At 47.6% G+C, this 22,965-nt stretch overlaps 1 protein-coding gene across 1 annotated transcript; it reads left to right on the forward strand.

Moving 5' to 3' along the window:
* Positions 1-15,779: 15,779 nt before the first annotated feature.
* Positions 15,780-18,519, forward strand: LOC147528466 (uncharacterized). Its single transcript, XM_086615177.1, has 4 exons — positions 15,780-15,822; positions 15,942-16,226; positions 18,012-18,074; positions 18,185-18,519. The coding sequence occupies exons 1-4, from the start codon at positions 15,780-15,782 to the stop codon at positions 18,517-18,519; spliced, it is 726 nt and encodes a 241-aa protein (XP_086471303.1).
* Positions 18,520-22,965: the final 4,446 nt, after the last annotated feature.

Below are 22,965 nucleotides of genomic sequence, written 5' to 3' on the forward strand. Positions count from 1 at the left end.
TGCCTTGCTATAGATGGTTCTAGTCTCCTTAACAACTTGAAAAATTGGTTGTAGTTAATGCTGACTTCAGTCAGCTTGCCTTCTGTCTTGGCATTGTGGGATGTGAGAGTTGGTGGCAACTTCCTAACACAGGTGACTGAGAAGTCAGCAAGGAATGGTGCTCTGCTGGACCTCCTACTCACAAACAAGGGAGAACTTGTTGGGGATGTGAAGGTGTCATGGTTTAGGCCGATCTGGCAGCTAAACTCCTCACAGCAGCTGACTCCCCCTCCCCACCCGCCGGGGATGAGGAAGACAGAGAGAGCACTCTGAGAGTCCGAAAGTCAGAGTCCCAGAAGAGCAAAGGTCCTTCTTTCCAGCTGACCCTCACTTTTATGCTGGGCATGACACTGCATGATATGGAATACTAATTGGCCAATTTGGCCTCAATCTTAAGGTCAGGTACAAATCATAAGGAGAGTCGTGGACCCCCTGTCCCGGCTATGCTCCCCCCTATCCTCTTGTGCTCCTGCACACTGGCAAGAACATGGCAAGCTGAAAAGTCCTTGAGACCTCAGTGCCAACTACAAACATCAGTGCGCTATCAACATTCTTCTTAGAGTGAGCCTCTGAGTAAAACCAAAACACAGAGCTCTTGTAGCTGCTAAAAGGAAGAGCTAACTCTGTCCCAGCTGAAACCAAGACAGAAGGTCAGGTGCAGCCGTGACTGCAGTGACCATGAGCTGATGGGGTTCAGGCTCCTGAGAGAAGGGAGCAGGCAAAAAGCACAAGCTGGGACTTCAGGAGAGCAGACTTTAACCTCAGAAGAAGAAGAATCCCATCAGATACAGCCCTAGAGAGACAAGGTGTCCACGAGAGCTGGTTGATATATAAGGATCTCCTCCAAGCTCAAGAAGGGTCCACCCTGACAAGCAGGAAGTCATGCAGAGGTGGCAGGAAGCCTTCCTGATCGAGCCAAGAGCTCCTGACTCCACTCAGGCATAAAAATGAAGTGTACGAGAGGTGGAAGCAGGGGCAGGTTACCAAGGATTCCAAGGACCCTGAGAGCAGAGGAGAAGTCTGGAGCAAGGAAGATGTACCCTTGGTGGAGGAGGATCAGGTCAGTGAGCACTTTGACTGAACATACATAAGTCCCTGGTGCCTGCTGGGATGTTGTGACGGATTCGCTTGACCCTTAGCCGTACTTCTGTTCGGGTTAGTAAGGAGCAACGGGCCTCATGTCCTTGTGGGGAATTTGTGAGCTGGAAAGCCTTTGGCTGACGTACAAGGGGAGTGAAGGTGTCCTGAAAAATATTTCAAACAATGGTTTTGAAACCATAAAATGCAAGCTAACCAAAATACAGAAGATGATACAGGAGGTAGAACAAAGACATCTGTCTTGTCTTGACTATTGACTAGCAGCCAGCTACTTCACTCTATAAATATTATGACCAGGATGGGCCCGATTTGAGCTCTCCCTGAATTGCAGTGGGACTGCACACCACATCACTCTCCTCTTGCGAAGGAGGAGGTGCCCTCTTGACACCTCTCAAGGTAAGAGATTCCTTACCTGAGACTAAGAGATCCTTCTTTACCTATGGCAGAGAGATCGCTTACCCACAACAGATCCTCGGTAAGTGACTGATAGCCACTGAATTGATCCTGTGAAACATTCCTAATCCCTGCAGCTACTCAGTATTATAGTAAACATTGTATGGGTAATTCCCTTAGACATGAACTGTTGACCAAGCCTGGGACTAAGATGGGACCCAGCCACACCTAGGTTCCAAAAAGCAGTTTATAAAGCAAGGGGGTCCACTCTGAACCTCACAACTCAATGGGAGGTTCCTCCTTAGTCTTTGCATCTCCAGGCTCTGTATGAATCATTCTAACTCAATTTTCCTTTGTATGTTTCCATGCAGTAATTAATAAGGTGAACCTGGTCATCAAACTTATTGAATCTTGTCAGACCCCTGCTAAACTGTGTTAAATTAAATCAAACTTATTGAACTCCATCAAATTAGTATTTTACCACAGTAAAACTAATTGCTGTGCCTCTTTTTTGAGTGATGCGCGCTCCACTCCTTCGTGACAGATGTACACAGAAGTGCTGAGGCTGGCCAATGCCATTACAAAGCCAATCTCCATTGTCTCTGAAAGGTCACAGCAATCAGTAGAGGTTCCTGAAGACCAGAAGAAAGCAAATGTCACTCCTGTCTTCAAGAAAGGCAAGAAGGAAGACCTGGGGAACTACAGGTAGGTTAATCCCCTCTCAATCCCTGAGAAGGTGATGGAGCACCTAATCCTGGAAAGCATTTATAGACACGTGAGGGTGAAGGTGATGATCAGAAGTAGTCAGCGTGGATTGATGAAGGGAAGATCTTTATATAGCTGTAGATAATGAAGCTCTCTGTAAAGTGGGTGTTGGCCATTTATTTAATCATTGACAAGGCTATTTGGTGGTAATTTGGGCCTGTAAAGGTATATTGTTGAAAAGGGCTCCAGCCACTGCATGTGTCTTCTTGGCGTAGACACCATCAAGTTTGATCTGTAGTTATGTTTGCTGGGAGACGTGCTGTATTAGAAAGTTACAGTACCAAACCTAGACAGTATCTATAATTTAGACATTTAATTATACAAGACCCAGTCACTACCGTATTCCTTTCTTTTTAATCTGGGATCAGGTGCCTGACAGAGTTCTGCGGTGTGATGAGAAGGGTAGCAACGTACTTCTGCTGTTTTATACATGTCCCAGTAGGTTTTGACAACTGGGGCTTAATTTCAGGTCCTCAACATACAATTGCCAGCACAGTTTTCACCCTGATTGACTACAGTTTCCCATGCAGGAGACTGTCCTGGGCTGATGCTGGGATGGGTGACCTTTTCTTTGCCTCTCCATCCCTTCACCCTAAAGTCTGTTTCATAATTCTCTCTTCCTCATCACTTTGTTGTGCCTGCCAGTCCTCCTTAAATCATTTCTCCTTTTCAGGAGGGAGGCCACAGCAGCTCTTCTCCCTCCCACCCAGCGAGCTGCAGCCCAGGGCTACCGGTAATGACGGACCACCCTGTGGCACCAGCCCTGCTCATCGAGATGCCCTTCTGCAACGGCTCTTGACAGCAGCCCTCACCGCCCTGGCTTTTGCTTTCCAGTCTTCCCTTCCAAGAAGTGTTTGCGTCTCATCCGAGCTTCGAAACTGAAATCCTGTGGCTGTGCGTTTCCTCCCGCGCTCGGAACCAAAGCGGAGGCGCGTCCCTGTGCCCTCCAGCTGCTCTGGCGGAGGGCAGCACCAGCACGGAGCACCCCAGGCACTGCGGCGTGCCACAGCTGGAGGGTTAAGCCGAAGCAGCTCCTTTTGCTCCCCCCAGCTCGGGCACTGTGCTCCTCTCTGCATCCCTCTGGGTGATGGCACGTGCTCACCGCCCACTGGGGTGACTTGTGGGCTGGAACCTCCCTGCCCCAGTAAACAGCTGGAGCTGCTCTCACAGACAACCCTTCCTCAGTGGCTCTGGCTCGAGTTTTCAAGGGCCACAATCCTTGGATTTGCCAATGCTTCTTATATTTACCTGAAAAGCAGACAGGACTACAAACTTCTGAACGATTTTGGCGTTTGCCAGCCTGGAGAGGCTTTTCTGCAAACGTGCCCCATCTGCTTGTGCACAGAAGACCCGTTGCTGAAGACTGCTCAACAGAGTCACCGCCTCCTCCCACGCAACACCGTCCCCATCTGGGATCCCTTTCACCCTCCTCAGTCTCATCGACAGCAGAGCGTGACAAGCAAACATGCTGCTCCTGGCAGCGCTCGTGGCCACGGCTGCCTGGTCTTGTAAGTCCTTCCTTATTTTCTTAACTTTCCTCAAAGGCAACTATGGCTGTGCTAATAAGCACCTTCCCAAATTCCTAGTTTCCAGCTAATGGCATCATTTCTGCTCTTTTTTTCCCTAGATGGATTTGCACAAGAAATTCCCATGCAGAGCCCTATATCCATTACGAAGTTCCAAAGAAGTGCACGGATGATATGTGAAATTCCATCTTTAGGGACAAGTTTTGATGGCACTTTAATACATTGGTATCAACAGAAGGAGGGTAAAGCTCCACAAAGGCTACTGTACTTTTTGTCAGGGAAACCTACTGTTGAAAGTGGCTTTCGAGCATACAGGTACCTGGTTGAAAAAGTTTCTGCCCAGAAACAGTGTATTCTCACAATAACACAGGTAATTCCAGATGACGCCGCTACTTACTACTGCGCCTTCTGGGACACTACTAGATTACCCACTGTGATAAAAACTTGAAGATCATCATGACAAAAACCCCACCTCCCTTTCTGTCTGAACCACAGGCTTGTAGCTGTGCCACTCCCCCATCTTCTCACTCCATCGGTTACAAGCCGCTGAAAGGCCAAACCTTTTTCTGCTACCCAAAAAGAGCAGCTAACCCTGCACAACTGTCCTCTTCGAAGTCTGAGTCGTCATTAGCACTCTGGTCTTCAAAGACACGTCTACTGTTTTAAGGGCAAAGAAAGTCTTCTCTGCCTTAAGACTTAGCACATAAATACTGGGCACTCATCTGCTCCTTTGGTGCGGTTTGCACAGCCGTGGCAGAAGTCTGGTGGCCTTTGAGGGGAGCATTGATTTTCCAGCCCAGGCTCTGTTCTCCCCTAGGAAAGAGAAGGCAGTAAAAGGAAGACAACGTGCTGAAGGAAGTACCTCGGTAGTGCGAGCAATACGCTTGCCACTGCCCAGCACTTCTAAGAACTAGTTCCCCGCTGTAGACCCCTGCTCTACATGTAAGCACCTGTAAGTCCCTGGAAATATCGTTTACCTAACTGGATACTGCAACATGCCACATGGACCAACTAAATTTGGAGATTTACAGTCTCTTACCTACGACAGCTGATGATGTGCTGCTTACAGCCATCCTCTTCTTTCATTTCATGTTAAGGCAAATGGGATAAACAGGGTTTTTTGGAAGGAAGGAGATTTGCTGAAACTGTCGAGTTTGATGAACTTATTTCAGATTTGCACTGAGTTGGTGTATGGCCCTGGGCACAGCAAGAGTTTCAAAGAAGAGTTTGAGAGGAATGATTTTTGCTTGTGCCTTTAGCCCAGTATGTTCCTACTCAGCAGCTTTTCTTTTCTTGACGAGGGCTGTAATTGGATACCTGAAATGCTGAACCATGTCACTGAATGAGCTGTGGGACTTGAGGAAAGGCCAGGTGCAAATAAATGCTGAACACCAGTAGCCTCAAGTCTTGGAAGCCTTAAACAGAAAGTGGAGTTTAAGCAGGTAAGCGCTCACTGGTTTCACTGAGCCCTGTGGGTATCTCCAGGGCTGGTCAGTGGTGTGACGCACAACCCTCAGCCAGAAGCTGGTACTGGCACATGCTGACTTTATTCATAGGATCTCATGGCAGTTTTCCAAAGAGTTTCCTCTTAGTTCAGTGAATCATCCTTATTTTTGGTTGTTTTCTGCCCTTCGAAGCGCAGTGGCTTCCAGCATCCATCACTACTGCACTTGCAGTGCTGCAGTCAGTGTTGTTGTTGTTCTCAAGGACCATTCCCTTGTGGTCCTGCCACAGTGTCAGCTTCCTGAAGCAGATCTCATCCTTGTTGCAGCATGTAGCATTAGCATGCCCATTTTATGGTAGTAAAATTGATGTGGACCATTAAGAGACGCATCTCCAGTGGTTGTACCACTTCTAGGACACCCCAGATGTCTCACAGGAGACCAGCGCTTCGGGAGCTTCTCAACAGCAGCCCATGGTCTGTCCGCAGAGCAAAGGCCCATGCAAGGGAGAGTCTCCTTCTTCCCTCCCCTCCCCTTCCCACTTGCTCCCCCATCCCCACTGCTCCCCACAGGAGCTCAGGGGATGAGTTCCTCTGGCTGGACACACAGTGTGACAAGCTGCCAGCCAAGGGAGTCCCCTTCTCCTTCTCCTCCCACGCAGCATGGCTCACTCTGCACCAGGCCCCGGTTTCCTTCTTCTCTGAGTCTCATCGACAGCAGAGCGTGACAAGCAAATGTGCTGCTCCTGGCAGCGCTCGTGGCCACGGCTGCCTGGTCCTGTAAGTCCTTCCTCATTTTCCTACCATTTGTCTCAGGCACCCATGGCTGTGCCAACAGGCACCTTCTCAAATTTCTGGTTTCCAGCTAACAACATCGTTTCTCCTTTTCTATTCCCTAGATGGATTTGCACAAGAAATTCCCATGTAGAGCCCTATGTCCATCACCAAGTTTAGAGGAAGTGTGCATCTGGAATGTCACTTTGGAGACTTTGCTGTCAATTTTGATACAACCATCATACACTGGTATCAACAGAAGGTGAACAAAGCTCTAGAGAGGATGCTCCATTTTCGAAGGCAAAAGTGGCAGGTGACGGCTTCCAAGCACACAGGTACGTGGTTGAAAAATTTTCTCGCCAGAAACTGTGCGTTCTTACAGTAAAGAATGTCACTCTAGACGACACCGCTACCTACTATTGTGCCTACTGATACATTCACCCCAGTAGAACCTCAGAGATCATCTGTTCAAATACTCCCCTCAGCATCTCAACCACTAACAACTTGAAAGCTCCCAACTCGCTTTCCCTGGTGTTGGATGAGCTGTCTGGCCTCAGGCTCAGGCTCTGGAGAAGCAGAATGTTCTCCATGTGGAGCAGCTAACTCCTTGGAAGCATCATCTGCCAGAAGCTAGAGGCTTCAACTGAGTAAGTGCAAAATGCAAAGGTGACAGTGAAGGTCCAATACCTAACCCATCCTCTCCATTCCAGCTTCTCCTCCTTCTCACTCAAGCATGTCAGCAAACTGGTGCAAGGATGTATTCAATAGAGAGAGGCACTTTTCCCATAATGTTGTTCCTGGAAAGAGATCATTGCATTGTGCTGGAGCTGTTCAAAGCCTTTGGCCTGGCAAAGAAAACTGAAATAGAGAGTTTCAGGCTGAAGGTTCGTAAAATTTTAGGCAAAGGAAAAGGAGTCATCTTCTCATTTAAAAGCTAACAGGTGTTGGAGGAGCAAGATTTTGTATTTATTCCTCCTCAGATCCAGAGGTGGGCATTTCTGTTTTGTTTTTTTTTTTTTTTTTTGAGCTGGATCAGTCGCTTTCTCCCTCTTCTTGCTTATCACTGTCTGTGTGTCACTGATGTTCATCATAGCAGTGAGGCATCTGAATCACTCAGAAAGTTGAAGACAGAGTTCCCAAAGACAGCACCAAAGAAAAGAACAACTTTTTTTTTTTTTCTTGTCTCTTGGACAATGCATCCCTCCTAGCTACTGCCTGGAAGTGCACGCTGACCCTCATGCTTTAGAAATTTTTCCACGGAAGTTTTTCTCCACCATCAAGCCTCTAATATGTTTGTTTACTGTGGTACCCTACTAATCTCATCACTTGGTTAATTGAAGTGTAACTCATTGTCATGGCTCAGCTCACTGAACTTGGTGTCTGCATGGCCATTTCTCTCAGGTCTCAGTCCTCTCTCTGCTGGGGTCAGTTATCCCCAGGTCACAATGGTGATACTGGGGATACTCATTACTGGTCACTCCCATTTTAATGATTATGATGGTGGTCACTGCTCATAACACCGAAGCCTTTTAGATCCTTGCCTATAATGAGAGTTCCTGTTACTTTCAGTATCAGTACTGAGATGAGGTTTAGTTGTGTCCAGAGCTTGTGACAAAGACCTAAAAAAGATCCAGAGTGGATTATCTGTTTTGGGTCAGAAAATGATAAATCGTTTTCAGGAAAGAGTGTGGTGTGTGGTGACTGCTGCCCAAGTGGCCATTTGCCATGAAGACTTTGCCCGGCTCTGAAATGAGGGAAAGTACAATAAAAAGCAGAGGGCAGCAAACAGCTGGCTGGGAGACGTGTGTAATTCACCCTGGCTTCACTTCACCCTGTCTGGGTGACCAGGGAGTTTGGAGATGTTTTAAATAAGAGTAGGAGATGATGGTTCACTATGACTTACCCTATTCGTTCTACCAAAGCAGGCAGTGTGTTCCAGGAAAGACTGGTCAAACATGCTTCTGGGACAGCTTTGGGGTGTCTGCGAAGAGAAGAACATTCTTGGAAAGGACCAGACTGAACAACTTGGCTTTTTACACGGGAGGTCAGCAGGTAAGTCTGAGAGGAATGTAGCAGACTGATAGATGAAGAAAAATTCTTTCAGATTGAGTATTTTAGGTCCTTTCTACACCGTTACTGTTGTGGTTTAGCTTGTCAGTAAATGTAACCCCCTCCATGGTAGTGAGTTGAAGAACGACCATTGGATGTGCCCAATGAGTCATTTCCTCCTCTTGGCTGGTTGACGCTTTCCCCTCCTGAAGGACTTTATGACGTTTCTGTATCTGTTTATTTCATTTCCAGATCTAACCCACACAGGCAGCATGTTGCTGCTTCCAGTCCTTCTTGCAACTTCACCGTGGTCCCGTAAGCGCTTTCTCCTCTTGATTTTCTGCATCAGGATAAGAAAAGCAGCAGTTTATTGTATCAACTGCTAAATATATTGTTAACAATCAGGATATCATTTCAGCACTCACACGTATCTCTAGCATCCAGAATCTGTTCTGTTTTAGTCCTGAAAATGTCCAAGCTTTCCTCTCCTAAACATTTTTTTCAATCAATGAAAATAATGTTTCATTTATGTTCAGTCTGACCCTGCTAGATACAATCTGACTCCCGATACTTCAGGCAGGAACCAGGCGGCTCTTCTTCTCTGAACACAACCCAAGACCACTGTCTTAATCAAGATCCCCTTTCTATTAACATTAATATAGAGGAGGAAATTAATACACTTCCCTTGATTGCTGTCAGGGTTGTATCTGGTTTGTGATGGACCCGCTGCTCTGTTAGGTGCTTCAGAAGAAAGCTCCGTGAAACCATCCCTACACAACATGCGTGGTGGTGAGACCACCGGTAGGCAGTGTGGGTGACCCTCAGCCTCCCAAGACAGGAGCATTGGCCACCTGGAGCTGTGTCCTCCCTGCCTGTGATGAGAAGCCAAGGCAGTACACACACAGGAAGAGGTGAAATGGTTTTGTGGAAAAAGAGAAAATTTGGGGCACAAAACATTTCTTGCAGGCTCTCGGGACATTGTTCTTATTTTGATTGATGTTCTTTTAATCCAGCCCTGCCATGCTGAATGTCTTATGGCTGCTCTGTTGTTACACTCAATTTCAGACTGACCTTGAGCCTGTTAAGCACACCAGAAGATGCCCAGGCTGTCTGTATGTCTGAGCGCTCACGAGCTCAGGCAGCACAAGGAGAAAGGCTGGAGGAAAGGGAGGAGGATGGGGCTCGTACCGAGGTGAGTGCAGCCGGCTTTGGTTTGGGGAGGTTTGGGGGCCGGGAGCCAGGAGAACAGAGCACGTCTCTGCCCAACGAGCCCTGTGTGGGCACTCCCCAGCTCTCAGAAAGCTGTCCCTGGCTTGCTTGGCTGTGGTTGTCATGCAGGGGCTCGGTGCTGGCCGTGCCCTGGCACAGAGGGGCAGAAGAAGAAAAGATGCTGGTGCCTGCTGGGCAGGACAGCAGCGCTGTGACCTGGGCTGGCTGGAGTCTTACAGGCACGGGCAGCTCTTGCCAATGGTATCCCGAAGGTTTCACATTGACACACCCCCTCTGCCTCCTTTTTAACAGGGAATTAAGCCAAAGCTGTAGAAACCCATCACTTGTCTCTTCACCAATTCATTTGGGTTTTTTGGAGGGACAAATATCAGTATGTATGTTTCTCACTGTCTTCGTCTCTCTTAGAGTTGGACTGTCCCAGTGTCTCTGAACTTCCTTTTCTGAGGAGCTGTGCCAGAACTAGATAATTTATGGATATCTTGAAAATTATCCGAGCTTGTCTCTTGCTTTTTTGTCGCAGCTGTTAGTTATTCTTAATGGTCTCAGTAGATGTTTCTACTTGGTTTTATATCACACTTCCAGTTGTTCACCAGCTTAATTGTGCAGTTTAGTATCTGCAATGTCCTATTACCCAAGTCCCAAGTTCAGATGACACTTTGCAGATAAATGGTGGACAACTGGCTTGATTTTCCTGCGAGACGGCTGAGAAATGTGTGCGATACAGCCCACACACTGGAGATAAGGTTCTGCATTTCTCCCACTCCTCACATTGCGCAGCAGTACGTGCTTCTACCAGCAGAAGCAGGAACTAAAGCCCGATTGTCTCCCTGTCTCACAGATGGGGTGCCTGTGGTTAGAGGACACTCCCGTGACTCCAGGGATGAGAGTTTGTTGCTGCAGCCTCGTCCCTGCTGTGTCCTCTCCCTCTAGTTGTGCTCTGGGCCCTCTACCTGGACCAGAAGTCCGTCTCCATCCCAGCCCAGCCACTCCCAGAGGACACTGTCAAGTTTACCTGCAAAGAAACTGGAGGGTCACAGTTCACCTACATCCACTGGTACCAAATGTCACCTGGGACCCACCTCCCACCTAGAGAGACCCATCTATATCACCCTTTCTGGGTCTGACAAAGTGGGACACAGCTTTCACCCAAAAAAAAATACCTGGTCTACGCAAGCAAAGACGCCTGCACGATGCTGGTGCACGAGCTGGACAACCAAGTCAGCAGGAGGTACCACTGCACCCATAGCCATTCCCTTAACCTTCTGCCATTTCTGCATGACAACTGCAGCAGTGGTGCGTTTGCAGAGGAAACATCTCCACAACGCCGTGAACTTCTTGGTAGAGACATTCCAGCTTTTGTCTAGACATGGGAGAACAGCAGGCAAAAAGGCCAGGAGTGCTTGGTAGGAGACATTGGGGTCCAAGAGGGAGGGACCGAGGAAGGGAGAAGGGCTATTGTAAACGACCAGGGAATGGGAGGGCATTTTGGATGAAGTTGCTGAGTTTGCATGTCTAGTTTCAGTTTCCAAGTTTTAACCCAGGTTAAGGAACTTCATGGATGCAAAATCCAGAGGAATGGAAGAAGCAAAATGCTTTCCAGATGTAAATGAGGGAAGGACTCAGAAAATGCTGAGGAATCCTTATAGGAAAAAACCACCTCCATCTCAGGAATAAAACACTCCTCTCATCTCTGAGGAGTCCTCCTCAAACTATCCTCAGCTGAAGACCTGGCTAGGAGACGGAAGGGACTGTGTAGTGCCTGTGATTTCCAAGGGGACAACCCAGGAGCTGTGTAGCTGGCAGCGGCTGCGGCTCCCTCTTGCTACTGCAGAGAAATTAAACGTGAAGTGGAGTCTTTGGGTGAGTCAATGAGAGGTGTCCTACTTTGCACAATGCTGAGCATCTTGTCCTTCCTTCCTGGGTGATTGCTGAGTGATGTGGGGTATGCCACACAGGTGGGAGGTGCTGCTGAGCTGTGGTTTGATGTTTTTCAGACACTCAATTGCAAAGAACTTCATTCCCAGGTTTACCCGGTGTTTGTCTACACATTCCAGCAAGAGCTGGATGGTGTACCAGGATCTCTACTGGAGCAGTCCATCTTCTTTTTCCAGCCTATGTTACCTCTTACACCTCAAATGGAGTGAATGGTCAAGGTTAGAAACTTGTGATGTGTGTATCTCCAGGATCAGTGTTGTGCAAGTCCTGGGCCAACGCAGCACTGCTGTTGATCTTACGGCTTTTTGTAGTTATACAAAATAACCTCACATAAGATATTTTTTTTTATCCCTCTCAGAAAGCCACAAACATCATTTCAATCACAACAAGCCTTCGCTTCTGACTGTTTTGCCGTTAAGACAGGAAATCAACAAAATGCTGTTTAAAGATCAGACCACTATGGAGGTCAAGTGCTACAGCATGAAAACGATAAACAGTTGTTTTGGTGTTAAAGTTGCACTTCCAGAAGGCACTTTTCTCACTCTATGTATTGGTAACAGGATTTTGACTGCTGGTGGGAGCTAGAGCCCCTTCTTCTGACTCGACTTGCCTGCAGTGTGAGTGCTCAGCACTATGCAAGGTAGATGGTTCAGTCAAAACCCAGGAGAAATGAGAGAAGAGTCCGTTACCTCGGTAGGATTTGTAGTAATCCAGGAGACAGCCACAGCACTCTCGCACACTCTGCTCAGCTCCTGCTGGAGTGAACATGAGCATCTTTCCCTGCACCTGGGGGTTTTATGCTCCCAAAAAAGGGCTTGTTTGTCTCTGCTGAAGTCAGTGGTATCTCGAGTATTGACCTGAGTGGTAGCAGATGCAGACAATGAAAGGCAGGAGAGAAAGAACCGAAGGAAACAAAGCCACAGTCAAAGCACCAGGCAAGGGGACAGCCTGCATCCAGGTGTCTCCAACGCAGTGGGGAGCAATGGCATGGGGTGACACAGGTGCAGAGCAGACTCTTTCCTTATTTCAGATGGCCATAATGTTCCAGATAGGCCTAAATTCCCCTAAAGTTGGAAGAATGCTCTCATGCATTTCTTTACAGTTCCTCCCTTGTGATGCGCACCTCCTCATCTCGTCTGCCTCGGTGAAACAGCTGACCTGGTCTTTCGTGTGTCTCAACAAGTTTTAAGTTCTGAGCAAAGGAAGAAGCCAGCCCTGAAAAGTGACTATTTTGTCAAGATAGAAGCACCTACAAAAAGACTGTTGGAAGGTAATCCTTATGTTACCTAAATTCTTATTAATCGCTGTGATTGATGACTGAGCATTTGAATGGCTTTCAGTTCTCTTCATAGTTGCTGCGACACATCTGTCAGATGTGTCAGTGCAGAACGTGCTGTTCTATTGTTAACTTAAAATTTCCTGGGTGAAATCGGAACAACGACCCACGTTGAATTCAGCTGCACCGTTACAGAGCCCTGACAGCTGATGTCTCAAAAACAACTTGAACGGGCTCATCAAAACCTCGTGCTGGTTCTCTACCCTGAGCTGGATTAAGCCACCCAAAGTCAGACTTGCTTGTGGACAAACTTGCACCTAAAAGGTGAGCGGTGCCATTTAACACTGAGCTGCACAGAGCTATACCAAGCCCCTGATGACATTGTGATTTTATATCGCGTATGAGAGGAAACCTTCAATACAATTTTGGGTTTGAAGGAAGAAAGGGTCAAGATACTTTATGCAAAAAATGATTGATTTGTTGCTTTCTTTAGCAGAAACTCTTGGAGAACAGGGCTCTCCCTACAACAGGCAAAGATATATCCAGGTAGAAATGAAGCAAGGGGAACTCGGGCTGAAAATAAAGAATAGATCTGTAAGAGTGGGGCAGTGAACTGCTGAAGCACCTTGCTTATGAGCGTGGTACAGTCTCTGTTGCTTGTCACAAGGCAGTTTCCTTAAAGAAAAGCTGCAGCTGATCACACGGGGCTTAATTCTGGGAGCTGCTGTGGGTGCTGGTATCCATTTGTAGGTGCCACCACTTGCAGGAACTTTCATATGGGGATGGAGTACATCTCTTGTAGCCCCCAAAAACCTTGAGGCATTTAGAGAAGCTGCTGCTGGTTGATGGGAACCCGAGTCGCTCATTTCTACTCCTTAGGTGCCTTCTCCCTCCATCTAAACAAATTCCGTGGCGAAAAAAATATGTTTGCCTCAGTAGTGTGCTCTCTTCTTACAAGGGTGGTTTTTTGTTTTTTTTTTTATGTTTGCCTTCTATGTAAGTGTTACTGAAAGGAAATGGCTTGTGCATGGTTATTTCGTGCATCCACAGCTGGCACAGCCTCATCGGGTGGTTTTCTGCTGCCCAGCTCTGCTTCTCCCTGACATGAGTCTGGCCCTGACCCTGTCCCTGTAAGGAAGCTACAAGGAGGACACTGACCATGTGGCTGCTGAGAGCTTTCATCCTGACGGCTGTTTTTTCTGGTCTGTGCCCGGCTCACCCCACTGCCTGCACAGCCGCCGGTGGCAAAGGGGATGGTCTCTCCTCTCAGCTTCACCTCTCTAATTTTTCTCTTTCTTTCACACAGGAGGTCCTGCACAAGTCTTGCAGCAAAGCCCCATCTCCATCAGCAAGCCAGAAAGCAAAACGGTGCTGATCAACTGCCACGTCTCCGATCCGGATTTTAACAATGTTTTCATTCACTGGTACCAGAAGAGGCCTAATGCAGCTCCCAAGCGTGTTGCCTACATGTCCTCCAGGACCTTCCTTGAGAACAAGTCTGATGAGGGGAAATTCAGTATTGAGAAGGACCCCACCAAATCCGTCTGCACCCTGACAGTGCGCAAAGTAGCTCTCCAAGACTCCGCCACCTACTACTGTGCCAGGTGGGATGCACAGCAGTAGAAAGCCATAGGGGACCTGCACAAAGACGTGCTCTGCTTCCTGCAGCGCATCCCGAAGCCTTTGACAAGAGGCGGGAGCATGCCCACCCTGCGTTCATCCCCCAGGCCGGGATCAGCCGTGCCGCGCGGGCAGCCGGGTACCAAAGACGCTGCGGGGCTTCGCAGGCACGCGCTGCAGCCCGCACCAGTGCAGCTGGTGTTTCACTTTAGCAACAAGAGGGGGATTTTTATAGGTGTGGCTGGATTGGCTCTGGGTGGGTTTACAGGATGGCAGGCTGGGCTGGCTAAAAGAAGGAAAAAATCTTTCTGTTCCCACTACGCTTCAAGCTACATCTTCGGAATAAATCCCCAGTTACACCATTTGTGTGGCAGAATAGAAGGATATTAGTGAAAATAAATTTGAAGCACTGCTCAGGACTGCAGATGCAATGTACCCACTTAGGACCTCTCTACCGGTGGAGATTCTTATTTTATTTTCTCTTTAGTTCCTGTTTGGAGATGATCCAACTTTCATTTAGGTTGCACCACAAGTCACTTGACTGACTTCAGCAGGGCTTCTCATCCAACACGGCAGAAAACCTGCAAAACAGACAGCGACTCTACAACAGATATTTGTATTTCTGTTATTAATTACAGTAATTTCAGCCCTTTTCTGCTTACAGCTAAACAACGGATAGGTACAATTAGAGGACCCTGTATTACCGATCTCCAGTGTGGGGTCTCCAGAGTGCATTGAGCACTGGGCCATTGGTTGCATTTCGCAGATGACTGAAAGATCAAATTCTTGTCATAACCGTAGGAGAGCAGTTACTGGGTCTGTGTGACAATCCTTGAAAAAATAAAAAACTGTTAGATGTAAGTAAATTAATATTATGGGGGAATGAAATTAACATTAAAGGGAATGGGTTTAGTTTTCTTTCCAAAGGAACCAAGAGCAACCTTGACTCTGAAGAATGACTTTCAATAGCACAGAATAAATTCTGCATTTTGCTTGCCCTGTTCATCTTTATTTTGAACGAAGCTTATAGGGGCTGTAAAGCGTTTGTGGCTTTGTATGATAACCCAGCATTTGGAGATGCCCTCCGGGGTGTAGTGTCTCACCTTACCTGCGACCAGCAGCAGTCACAAGCACAGCGATGCTGCTTCTGAGCTCCCAAAGGGCTGCAGTGTATTTTCCTGGCCTTTGGCATTCAACCTGTGTGACGGGCTGTAATTTGAGACCCTTCAAATTCATTAAACTCCACGTTCTTATTTTTTTTCTCCCTTTTATTGGCAGTGAAGCTGAGGAAAATTGTCTGAGTGTTCAGCAGCCTTCAACCCTTCTAAAAGCAGCGGTAAGATCTGCTCCGGACTACAAAATCACTTTGTAAATGAGTTACAGTAATTTGTTTGTGCGTGTGACAGAGAGAGGAGGTGAGCTGGTGCCGCTCGTGTAAAAGCTCTACTCTGGTGTTGACATTTAGTGGGATTCAGTCCGGCTGCTTTATCTCAGCATCACCCACCTGCTGCCGGGGAAACCTCTCCGGATGATGCCCGAGAGAGTCATTTCCTTTCTCAGCCGCAGCACTCCATCCCTGCCGGGACAGCTGCCGCCCTCCTCCCAGAGGCAGACACCGGCGAGAGCCCTCGGGATGCTGCTGCTCCCGCTCCTGGCCCTGGCCGCAGCCGGGTCCCGTAGGTTCCCCTGGGCACCACGGCACAGCGCGGGGCCGCAGCGGGAGGCAGCCCGCGCGCATCGGCGTGAATGAAGAGCAGGCTGAGGTTTGTGTTGTGTTTTCTCTCTTTCTTTCTAGATGTTCAAGCACAAGTGGTTCTGAAGCAGCATCAAGTATCCATTACCATACGGCAAACTAAAACCGCATGGATTGACTGCGTAGGTGAGGGCATACGTGACTTCCAGTCTCAGCTTATCCACTGGTACCGACACATACCCTCCAAAGCTCCCGAACGGATTCTGTATATCGGATCAGGTCAAGCTGTTTATGACGACGGTTCCTATAGGAACAAGTATTCTTCTCATAAGAAAGGTACAAACGTCTGCACCTTCTCAATCAATAGCATCGACGCCAATGATGAAGGTACCTACTACTGTGCCTACTGGGAGTCCCACAGAACCAGCAGCCCACCGGCAGCCCGTGCAGAAAGCTGCCTGTACCCTGAGCAGCAGGCTTCCTGTCAAATGCAGAGAACGACTGCACCTTCCTGCCTCGAAAATGTCCCGACAGGATTATGCTGAGTATGTAAGTAGGAGTAATAGACAGAGAGAACAGCCAAGAAATGCGGCGTGCCACATCTCAGCTGGTGCAACACGCTGTGTTGGGGAAAAGGAGCACTCCTGTGGCTGGTGGTGACAACAGCCGAATTTAGACAGTGACACAGGTCGTCTTTGAAGAATACAGATACTTTCCCAAATACAGTCTGAGCTAGGAAAAATGAAGCGATGGCAGGGAAGGAGTACAGGAGGATATTTGCGCAGAAGGTCTAGCATGGGAGAGTTCAAACCCAGGTCACGATGGTGATACTGGGGATACTCATTACTGGTCACGCCCATTTTAATGATTATGATGGTGATGACTGTTCATAACACCAATGCCCCTTAGGACCTCTTGTTATAGGCAAGGGTCTGTTACACTGGGCGACTCCTGAAAAGGCAGCCGTGAGAAAGGATTGTGAAGCCAATTTACAAGAGAAAGCTGCAGACTAAAGCAGGGAATACACAGAAATGGTGACACAGCACTGCTCAGACTGATAGCTGGGAGCAGAGACACAGTGGAATTTCACTTCTGTGGCAATGGTATTCACAAGCCCTTGTCCATATGAATGTTTGATGCAACTCAAGTGCATCACTTCCTCTCCTTAATGGCAATCCATCCCCCGTCTGAGGTTCTTACCTAAGTTCCTACTGGCCCAGACATCATCTCTGAAAATGTCATTGCTGCAGGTTTTTCTTGCAGCTTTAGTTTGGCCTTGGAAGATAGCTTCTTCTCTGGCTTTCACACTTGAGTGGACTATTAGTAAAGACAGTGTCTTCAAGTCAGCAAACTTCATGCTTATGCTTTTTTTGTCTTTTTTCTTTTGTTGCAGATGTCTGCACTACAGGCCACGACACAAATCCATGTATCTATTGCAAGGACAACAAAATAATCTGAACTTTTAGTACGAGTAGTGAGATGAGGTTTCGTTGTGTCCGCAGCTTTTGACAAAGACCTAAAAAAGATCCAGAGTGGATTATCTCTTTCGTGTCAGAAAATAAGTCATTCTCAGAAAAGAGTGTGGTGTGTGCTGGCTGCTGCCCAAGTGACCATTTGCCCCATGAAGACTTTGCCCGGCTCTGAAATGAGGGAAAGTATAAGAAAAAGCAGAGGGCAGCAAACAGCTGGCTGGGAGATGTGTGTAATTGACCATATCTGGGTGACCAGGCAGTTTGGAGCTGTTTTACATAAAAATAGGTTCACTATGACTTACCTTATTCGTTCTACCAAAGCAGGCAGTGTGTTCCAGGAAAGGCTGGTCAATCGTCCTTCTGGGACAGCTTTGGGGTGTCTGTGAACAGAAGAACATCCTTGGGAAGGACCACACCAAACAACTTGACTTTTTACACGTGAGGTCAGCAGGTAAGTCTGAGAGGAATGTAGCAGACTGATAGATGAAAAATAATTCTTTCAGATTGAGTATTTTAGGTCCTTTTTACACCGTTCCTGTTGTGGTTTAGCTTGTCAGTAAATGTAACCCCCTCCATGGTAGTGAGTTGAAGAACGACCATTGGATGTGCCCAATGAGTCATTTCCTCCTCTTGGCTGGTTGACGCTTTCCCCTCCTGAAGGACTTTATGACGTTTCTGTATCTGTTTATTTCATTTCCAGATCTAACCCACACAGGCAGCATGTTGCTGCTTCCAGTCCTCCTTGCAACTTCACTGTGGTCCCGTAAGCGCTTTCTCCTCTCCCCTCTCCTTCCCGTGCGCGGAGGACACGGTCCTGGCTCCAAACTCCAGTGGTTTCTTGCCCTCACACAATTGCTCTGCTTCTCCTTCCAGGTGGAGATGCGCAGGCAGCGCCGGTGCAAAGCCCGAAGCTGCAGAGGAAGGTGAAGGGCAGTTCTGCCAGAATGGAATGCCGAGTGAGCACCGGAGCTGTCGTGCACTGGTACAAGCACCTTCTCGACTGTGAACCGAAGAGGATACTGTACATGTCGGGACAGTCTCCTGTTTTTGATGACAACAGGGATGCAGGCAGATTTCAAGCTCAGAAACATTCCACTGAGCCCCGCTATTATCTCACGATAAATTATTTAACCTCGAGGGATTCCGGCACTTACTACTGTGCATACTGGTTTTATCGAGGTATCACAGCGTTAGATGGGCAAAGATAAGCCGTGCAAAAAGGCATTTTGGGCTCTGAACCGCAAGCTGTGAACCCTGCCAAAACACAGCTACTTCCCTCTTCCACCCTCTCTCACGTTTTGCATCAGGATAAGAAAAGCAGCAGTTTATTGTGACAACTGCTCAGTATATTGTTAACAATCGGTATATCGTTTCAGTACTCACACAAATCTGTAGTATCCAGACACTGGAGAGTCCCAGTCACTTTAGGATAAATATATTGAACTTTGCTCTTAAGGTGAAGGCTTGATTGCTCTGAAAGCACTCACATCACCTGTCTGTGTGGGAACAGATGTTAGCTGTAAATTTGCATTAGAATCCTTGGAGCAAGCAGAAAACAAAACTCCATCCCCTCAGTGCTTTCTCTTGAGAAAAAAAAAAGACGAATATAAAAGGAAGAGAGAAGACTAGATGATCTTGCAAACTCTTCTTCATACTTTTCATTTGTCTTCCTTTGCATTTCAGTATCTACAAATTCCTGCAACATCCTTAAAAAACCACAATTTTAGGGTTTTTGGGAAACCCCGTTTCTCACCTGATCCATCCAGGACAGAACTGAAATCCTCAGCCATGGGTGATGCCCCTTGCAAGCGGAGACTCTCAGGCCTTTTGGCTGAAGTGCACTGAGCATTACCCATCAGGTTTGACAATCAAAGGCTGTTTCTAGGAAAGCTGGCATTTGCCTGACGGCTCGCTCAGAAAACTGAGGCAGTTTCATGCCCCTGAGTTACAACAGAATACACGTGATCAAAATCCTGTGAGATATTCCTCTAATGTGTCTGGACCTTCAAAAATGAGCACAAATACCTCCATAGTGGTGGTTTTCCAGTTCCACAGGCTCTGAACATCAGTTTTGCTGGACTTTTGGAAAGATTTGCAAGTATAATGCCTTGCTATAGATGGTTCTGGTCTCCTTAAGTATTTGAAAAATTGGTTGTAGTACATGCTGACTTCAGTCAGCTTGCCTTCTGTCTTGGCATTGTGGGATGTGAGAGTTGGTGGCAACTTGCTAACACAGGTGACTAAGAAGTCAGCAAGGAAGGGTGCTCTGCTGGACCTCCTACTCACAAACAAGGGAGAACTTGTTGGGGATGTGAAGGTGTCATGGTTTAGGCCGATCTGGCAGCTAAACTCCTCACAGCAGCTGACTCCCCCTCCCCACCCGCCGGGGATGAGGAAGAGAATTAAAGAAGAAAAGGAAAAGAGCCCCGTGGGTTGAGATAAGAACAGTTTACGACTACCACTACCAATATATATATGTACGGATATGTACAAGGATAAATGTATACAAACGAGTGATGTACGGTGTAATTGCTCACCACCCCTTGACCGAGGCCCGTCTCTTCCCAAAGCTGCAATCCCTGAAAAGCTGAAAAGTCCTTGAGACCTCAGTGCCAACTACAAACATCAGTGTGCTATCAGCATTCTTCTCAGAGCGAGCCTCTGAGTAAAACCAAAACACGGAGCTCTTGTAGCTGCTAAAAAGAAGAGCTAACTCTGTCCCAGCTGAAACCAAGACAGAAGGTCAGGTGCAGCCGTGACTGCAGTGGCCATGAGCTGATGGGGTTCAGGCTCCTGAGAGAAGGGAGCAGGCAAAAAGCACAAGCTGGGACTTCAGGAGAGCAGACTTTAACTTCAGAAGAAGAAGAATCCCATCAGATACAGCCCTAGAGAGACAAGGTGTCCAGGAGAGCTGGTGGATATTTAAGGATCTCCTCCAAGCTCAAGAAGGGTCCACCCTGACAAGCAGGAAGTCAAGCAGAGGTGACAGGAAGTCTTCATGATTGAGCCAAGAGCTGCTGACTCCACACAAGCATAAAAATGAAGTGTATGAGAGGTGGAAGCAGGGGCAGGTGACCCAGGATTCCAAGGACCCTGAGAGCAGAGGAGAAGTCTGGAGCAAGGAAGATGTACCCTTGGTGGAGGAGGATCAGGTCAGTGAGCACTTTGACTGAACATACATAAGTCCCTGGTGCCTGCTGGGATGTTGTGACGGATACATTTGACCCTTAGTCGTACTTCTGTTTGGGTTAGTAAGGAGCAACGGGCCTCATGTCCTTGTGGGGAATTTGCGAGCTGGAAAGCCTCTGGGTCACATACAAGGGAGTGAAGGTGCCCTGAAAAATATTTCAAAAGGTGGTTTTGAAATCCCAAAATGCAAGCTATCCAAAATACAGAAGATGATACAGGAGGTAGAACAAACACATCTGTCTTGTCTTGACTATTGACTAGCAGCCAGCTACTTCACTCTATAAATATTATGACCAGGATGGGCCCGATTTGAGCTCTCCCTGAATTGCAGCGGGACTGCACACCACATCACTCTCCTCTTGCGAAGGAGGAGGTGCCCACTTGACACCTCTCAAGGTAAGAGATTCCTTACCTGAGACTAAGAGATCCTTCTTTACCTATGGCAGAGAGATCGCTTACCCACGACAGATCCTCGGTAAGTGACTGATAGCCACTGAATTGATCCTGTGAAACATTCCTAATCCCTGCAGCTACTCAGTATTATAGTAAACATTGTATGGGTAATTCCCTTAGACATAAACTGTTGACCAAGCCTGGGACTAAGATGGGACCCAGCCACACCTAGGTTCCAAAAAGCAGTTTATAAAGCAAGGGGGTCCACTCTGAACCTCACAACTCAATGGGAGGTTCCTCCTTAGTCTTTGCATCTCCAGGCTCTGTATGAATCATTCTAACTCAATTTTCCTTTGTATGTTTCCATGCAGTAATTAATAAGGTGAACCTGGTCATCAAACTTATTGAATCTTGTCAGACTGTGTTAAATTAAATCAAAGTTATTGAACTCCATCAAATTAGTATTTTACCACAGTAAAACTAATTGCTGTGCCTCTCTTTTGAGTGATGCGCGCTCCACTCCTTTGTGACAGACGTACACAGAAGTGCTGAGGCTGGCCAATGCCATTACAAAGCCAATCTCCATTGTCTCTGAAAGGTCACAGCAATCAGTACAGGTTCCTGAAGTGTAGAAGAAAGCAAATGTCACTCCTGTCTTCAAGAAAGGCAAGAAGGAAGACCTGGAGAACTAAAGGCAGGTTAGTCCCCTCTCAATCCCTGAGAAGGTGATCGAGCACCTAATCCTGGAAAGCATTTATAGACACGTGAATGTGAAGGTGATGATCAGAAGTAGTCAGCGTGGATTGACAAAGGGAAGATCTTTATGTAGCTGTAGATAATGAAGCTCTCTGTAAAGTGGGTGTTGGCCATTTATTTAATCATTGACAAGGCTATTTGGTGGTAATTTGGGCCTGTAAAGGTATATTGTTGAAAAGGGCTCCAGCCACTGCATGTGTCTTCTTGGCATAGACACCATCAAGTTTGATCTGTAGTTATGTCTGGTGAGATACGTGCTGTGTTAGAAGGTTACAGTACCAAACCTAGACAGTATCTATAATTTAGACATTTAATTATACAAGACCCAGTCACTACCGTATTCCTTTCTTTTTAATCCGGGATCAGGTGCCTGACAGAGTTCTGCGGTGTGATGAGAAGAGTAGCAACGTACTGCTGCTGTTTTATACATGTCCCAGTAGGTTTTGACAACTGGGGCTTAATTTCAGGTCCTCAACATACAATTGCCAGCACAGTTTTCACCCTGATTGACTACAGTTTCCCATGCAGGAGACTGTCCTGGGCTGATGCTGGGATGGGTGACCTTTTCTTTGCCTCTCCATCCCTTCACCCTAAAGTCTGTTTCATAATTCTCTCTTCCTCATCACTTTGTTGTGCCTGCCAGTCCTCCTTAAATCATTTCTCCTTTTCAGGAGGGAGGCCGCAGCAGCTCTTCTCCCTCCCACCCAGCGAGCTGCAGCCTGGGCTCACCCGTCATGAGGGATTGCCCTGTGGCACCAGCCCTGCTCATCAAGATGCCCTTCTGCAACGGCTCTTGACAGCAGCCCTCACCGCCCTGGCTTTTGCTTTCCTGTATTCATTTCCAAGAAGTGTTTGCGTCTCATCCGAGCTTCGAAACCGAAATCCTGTGGCTGTGCGTTTCCTCCCGCGCTCGGAACCAAAGCGGAGGCGCGTCCCTGTGCCCTCCAGCTGCTCTGGTGGAGGGCAGCACCAGCACGGAGCACCCCAGGCACTGCGGCGTGCCACAGCTGGAGGGTAAACAGTAAACAGCTGGAGCTGCTCTCACGGACAACCCTTCCTCAGTGGCTCTGGCTCGAGTTTTCAAGGGCCACGATCCTTGGATTTGCCAATGCTTCTTATATTTACCTGAAAAGCAGACAGGACTACAACCTTCTGAACAATTTTGGCGTTTGGAGAGCCTTTTCTGGCGTTTTCTGCAAACGTGCCCCATCTGCTTGTGCACAGAAGACCCGTTGCTGAAGACTGCTCAACAGAGTCACCGCCTCCTCCCACGCAACACCGTCCCCATCTGGGATCCCTTTCACCCTCCTCAGTCT

This window comes from Tauraco erythrolophus, chromosome 7 (assembly GCF_009769465.1).
Source record: "Tauraco erythrolophus isolate bTauEry1 chromosome 7, bTauEry1.pri, whole genome shotgun sequence".
NCBI classification, from domain to species: Eukaryota; Metazoa; Chordata; class Aves; order Musophagiformes; family Musophagidae; genus Tauraco; species Tauraco erythrolophus.

Bases quoted from the DNA above. Each gene is read 5' to 3' on its own strand.
- LOC147528466 (XM_086615177.1), top strand. From the start codon at position 15,780: ATGCTGCTGCTCCCGCTCCTGGCCCTGGCCGCAGCCGGGTCCC. The intron at 15,823-15,941 runs GTAGGTTCCCCT...CTTTCTTTCTAG, and splicing joins CCTGGCCGCAGCCGGGTCCC to ATGTTCAAGCACAAGTGGTT. The intron at 18,075-18,184 runs GTAAGCGCTTTC...TTCTCCTTCCAG, and splicing joins TGCAACTTCACTGTGGTCCC to GTGGAGATGCGCAGGCAGCG.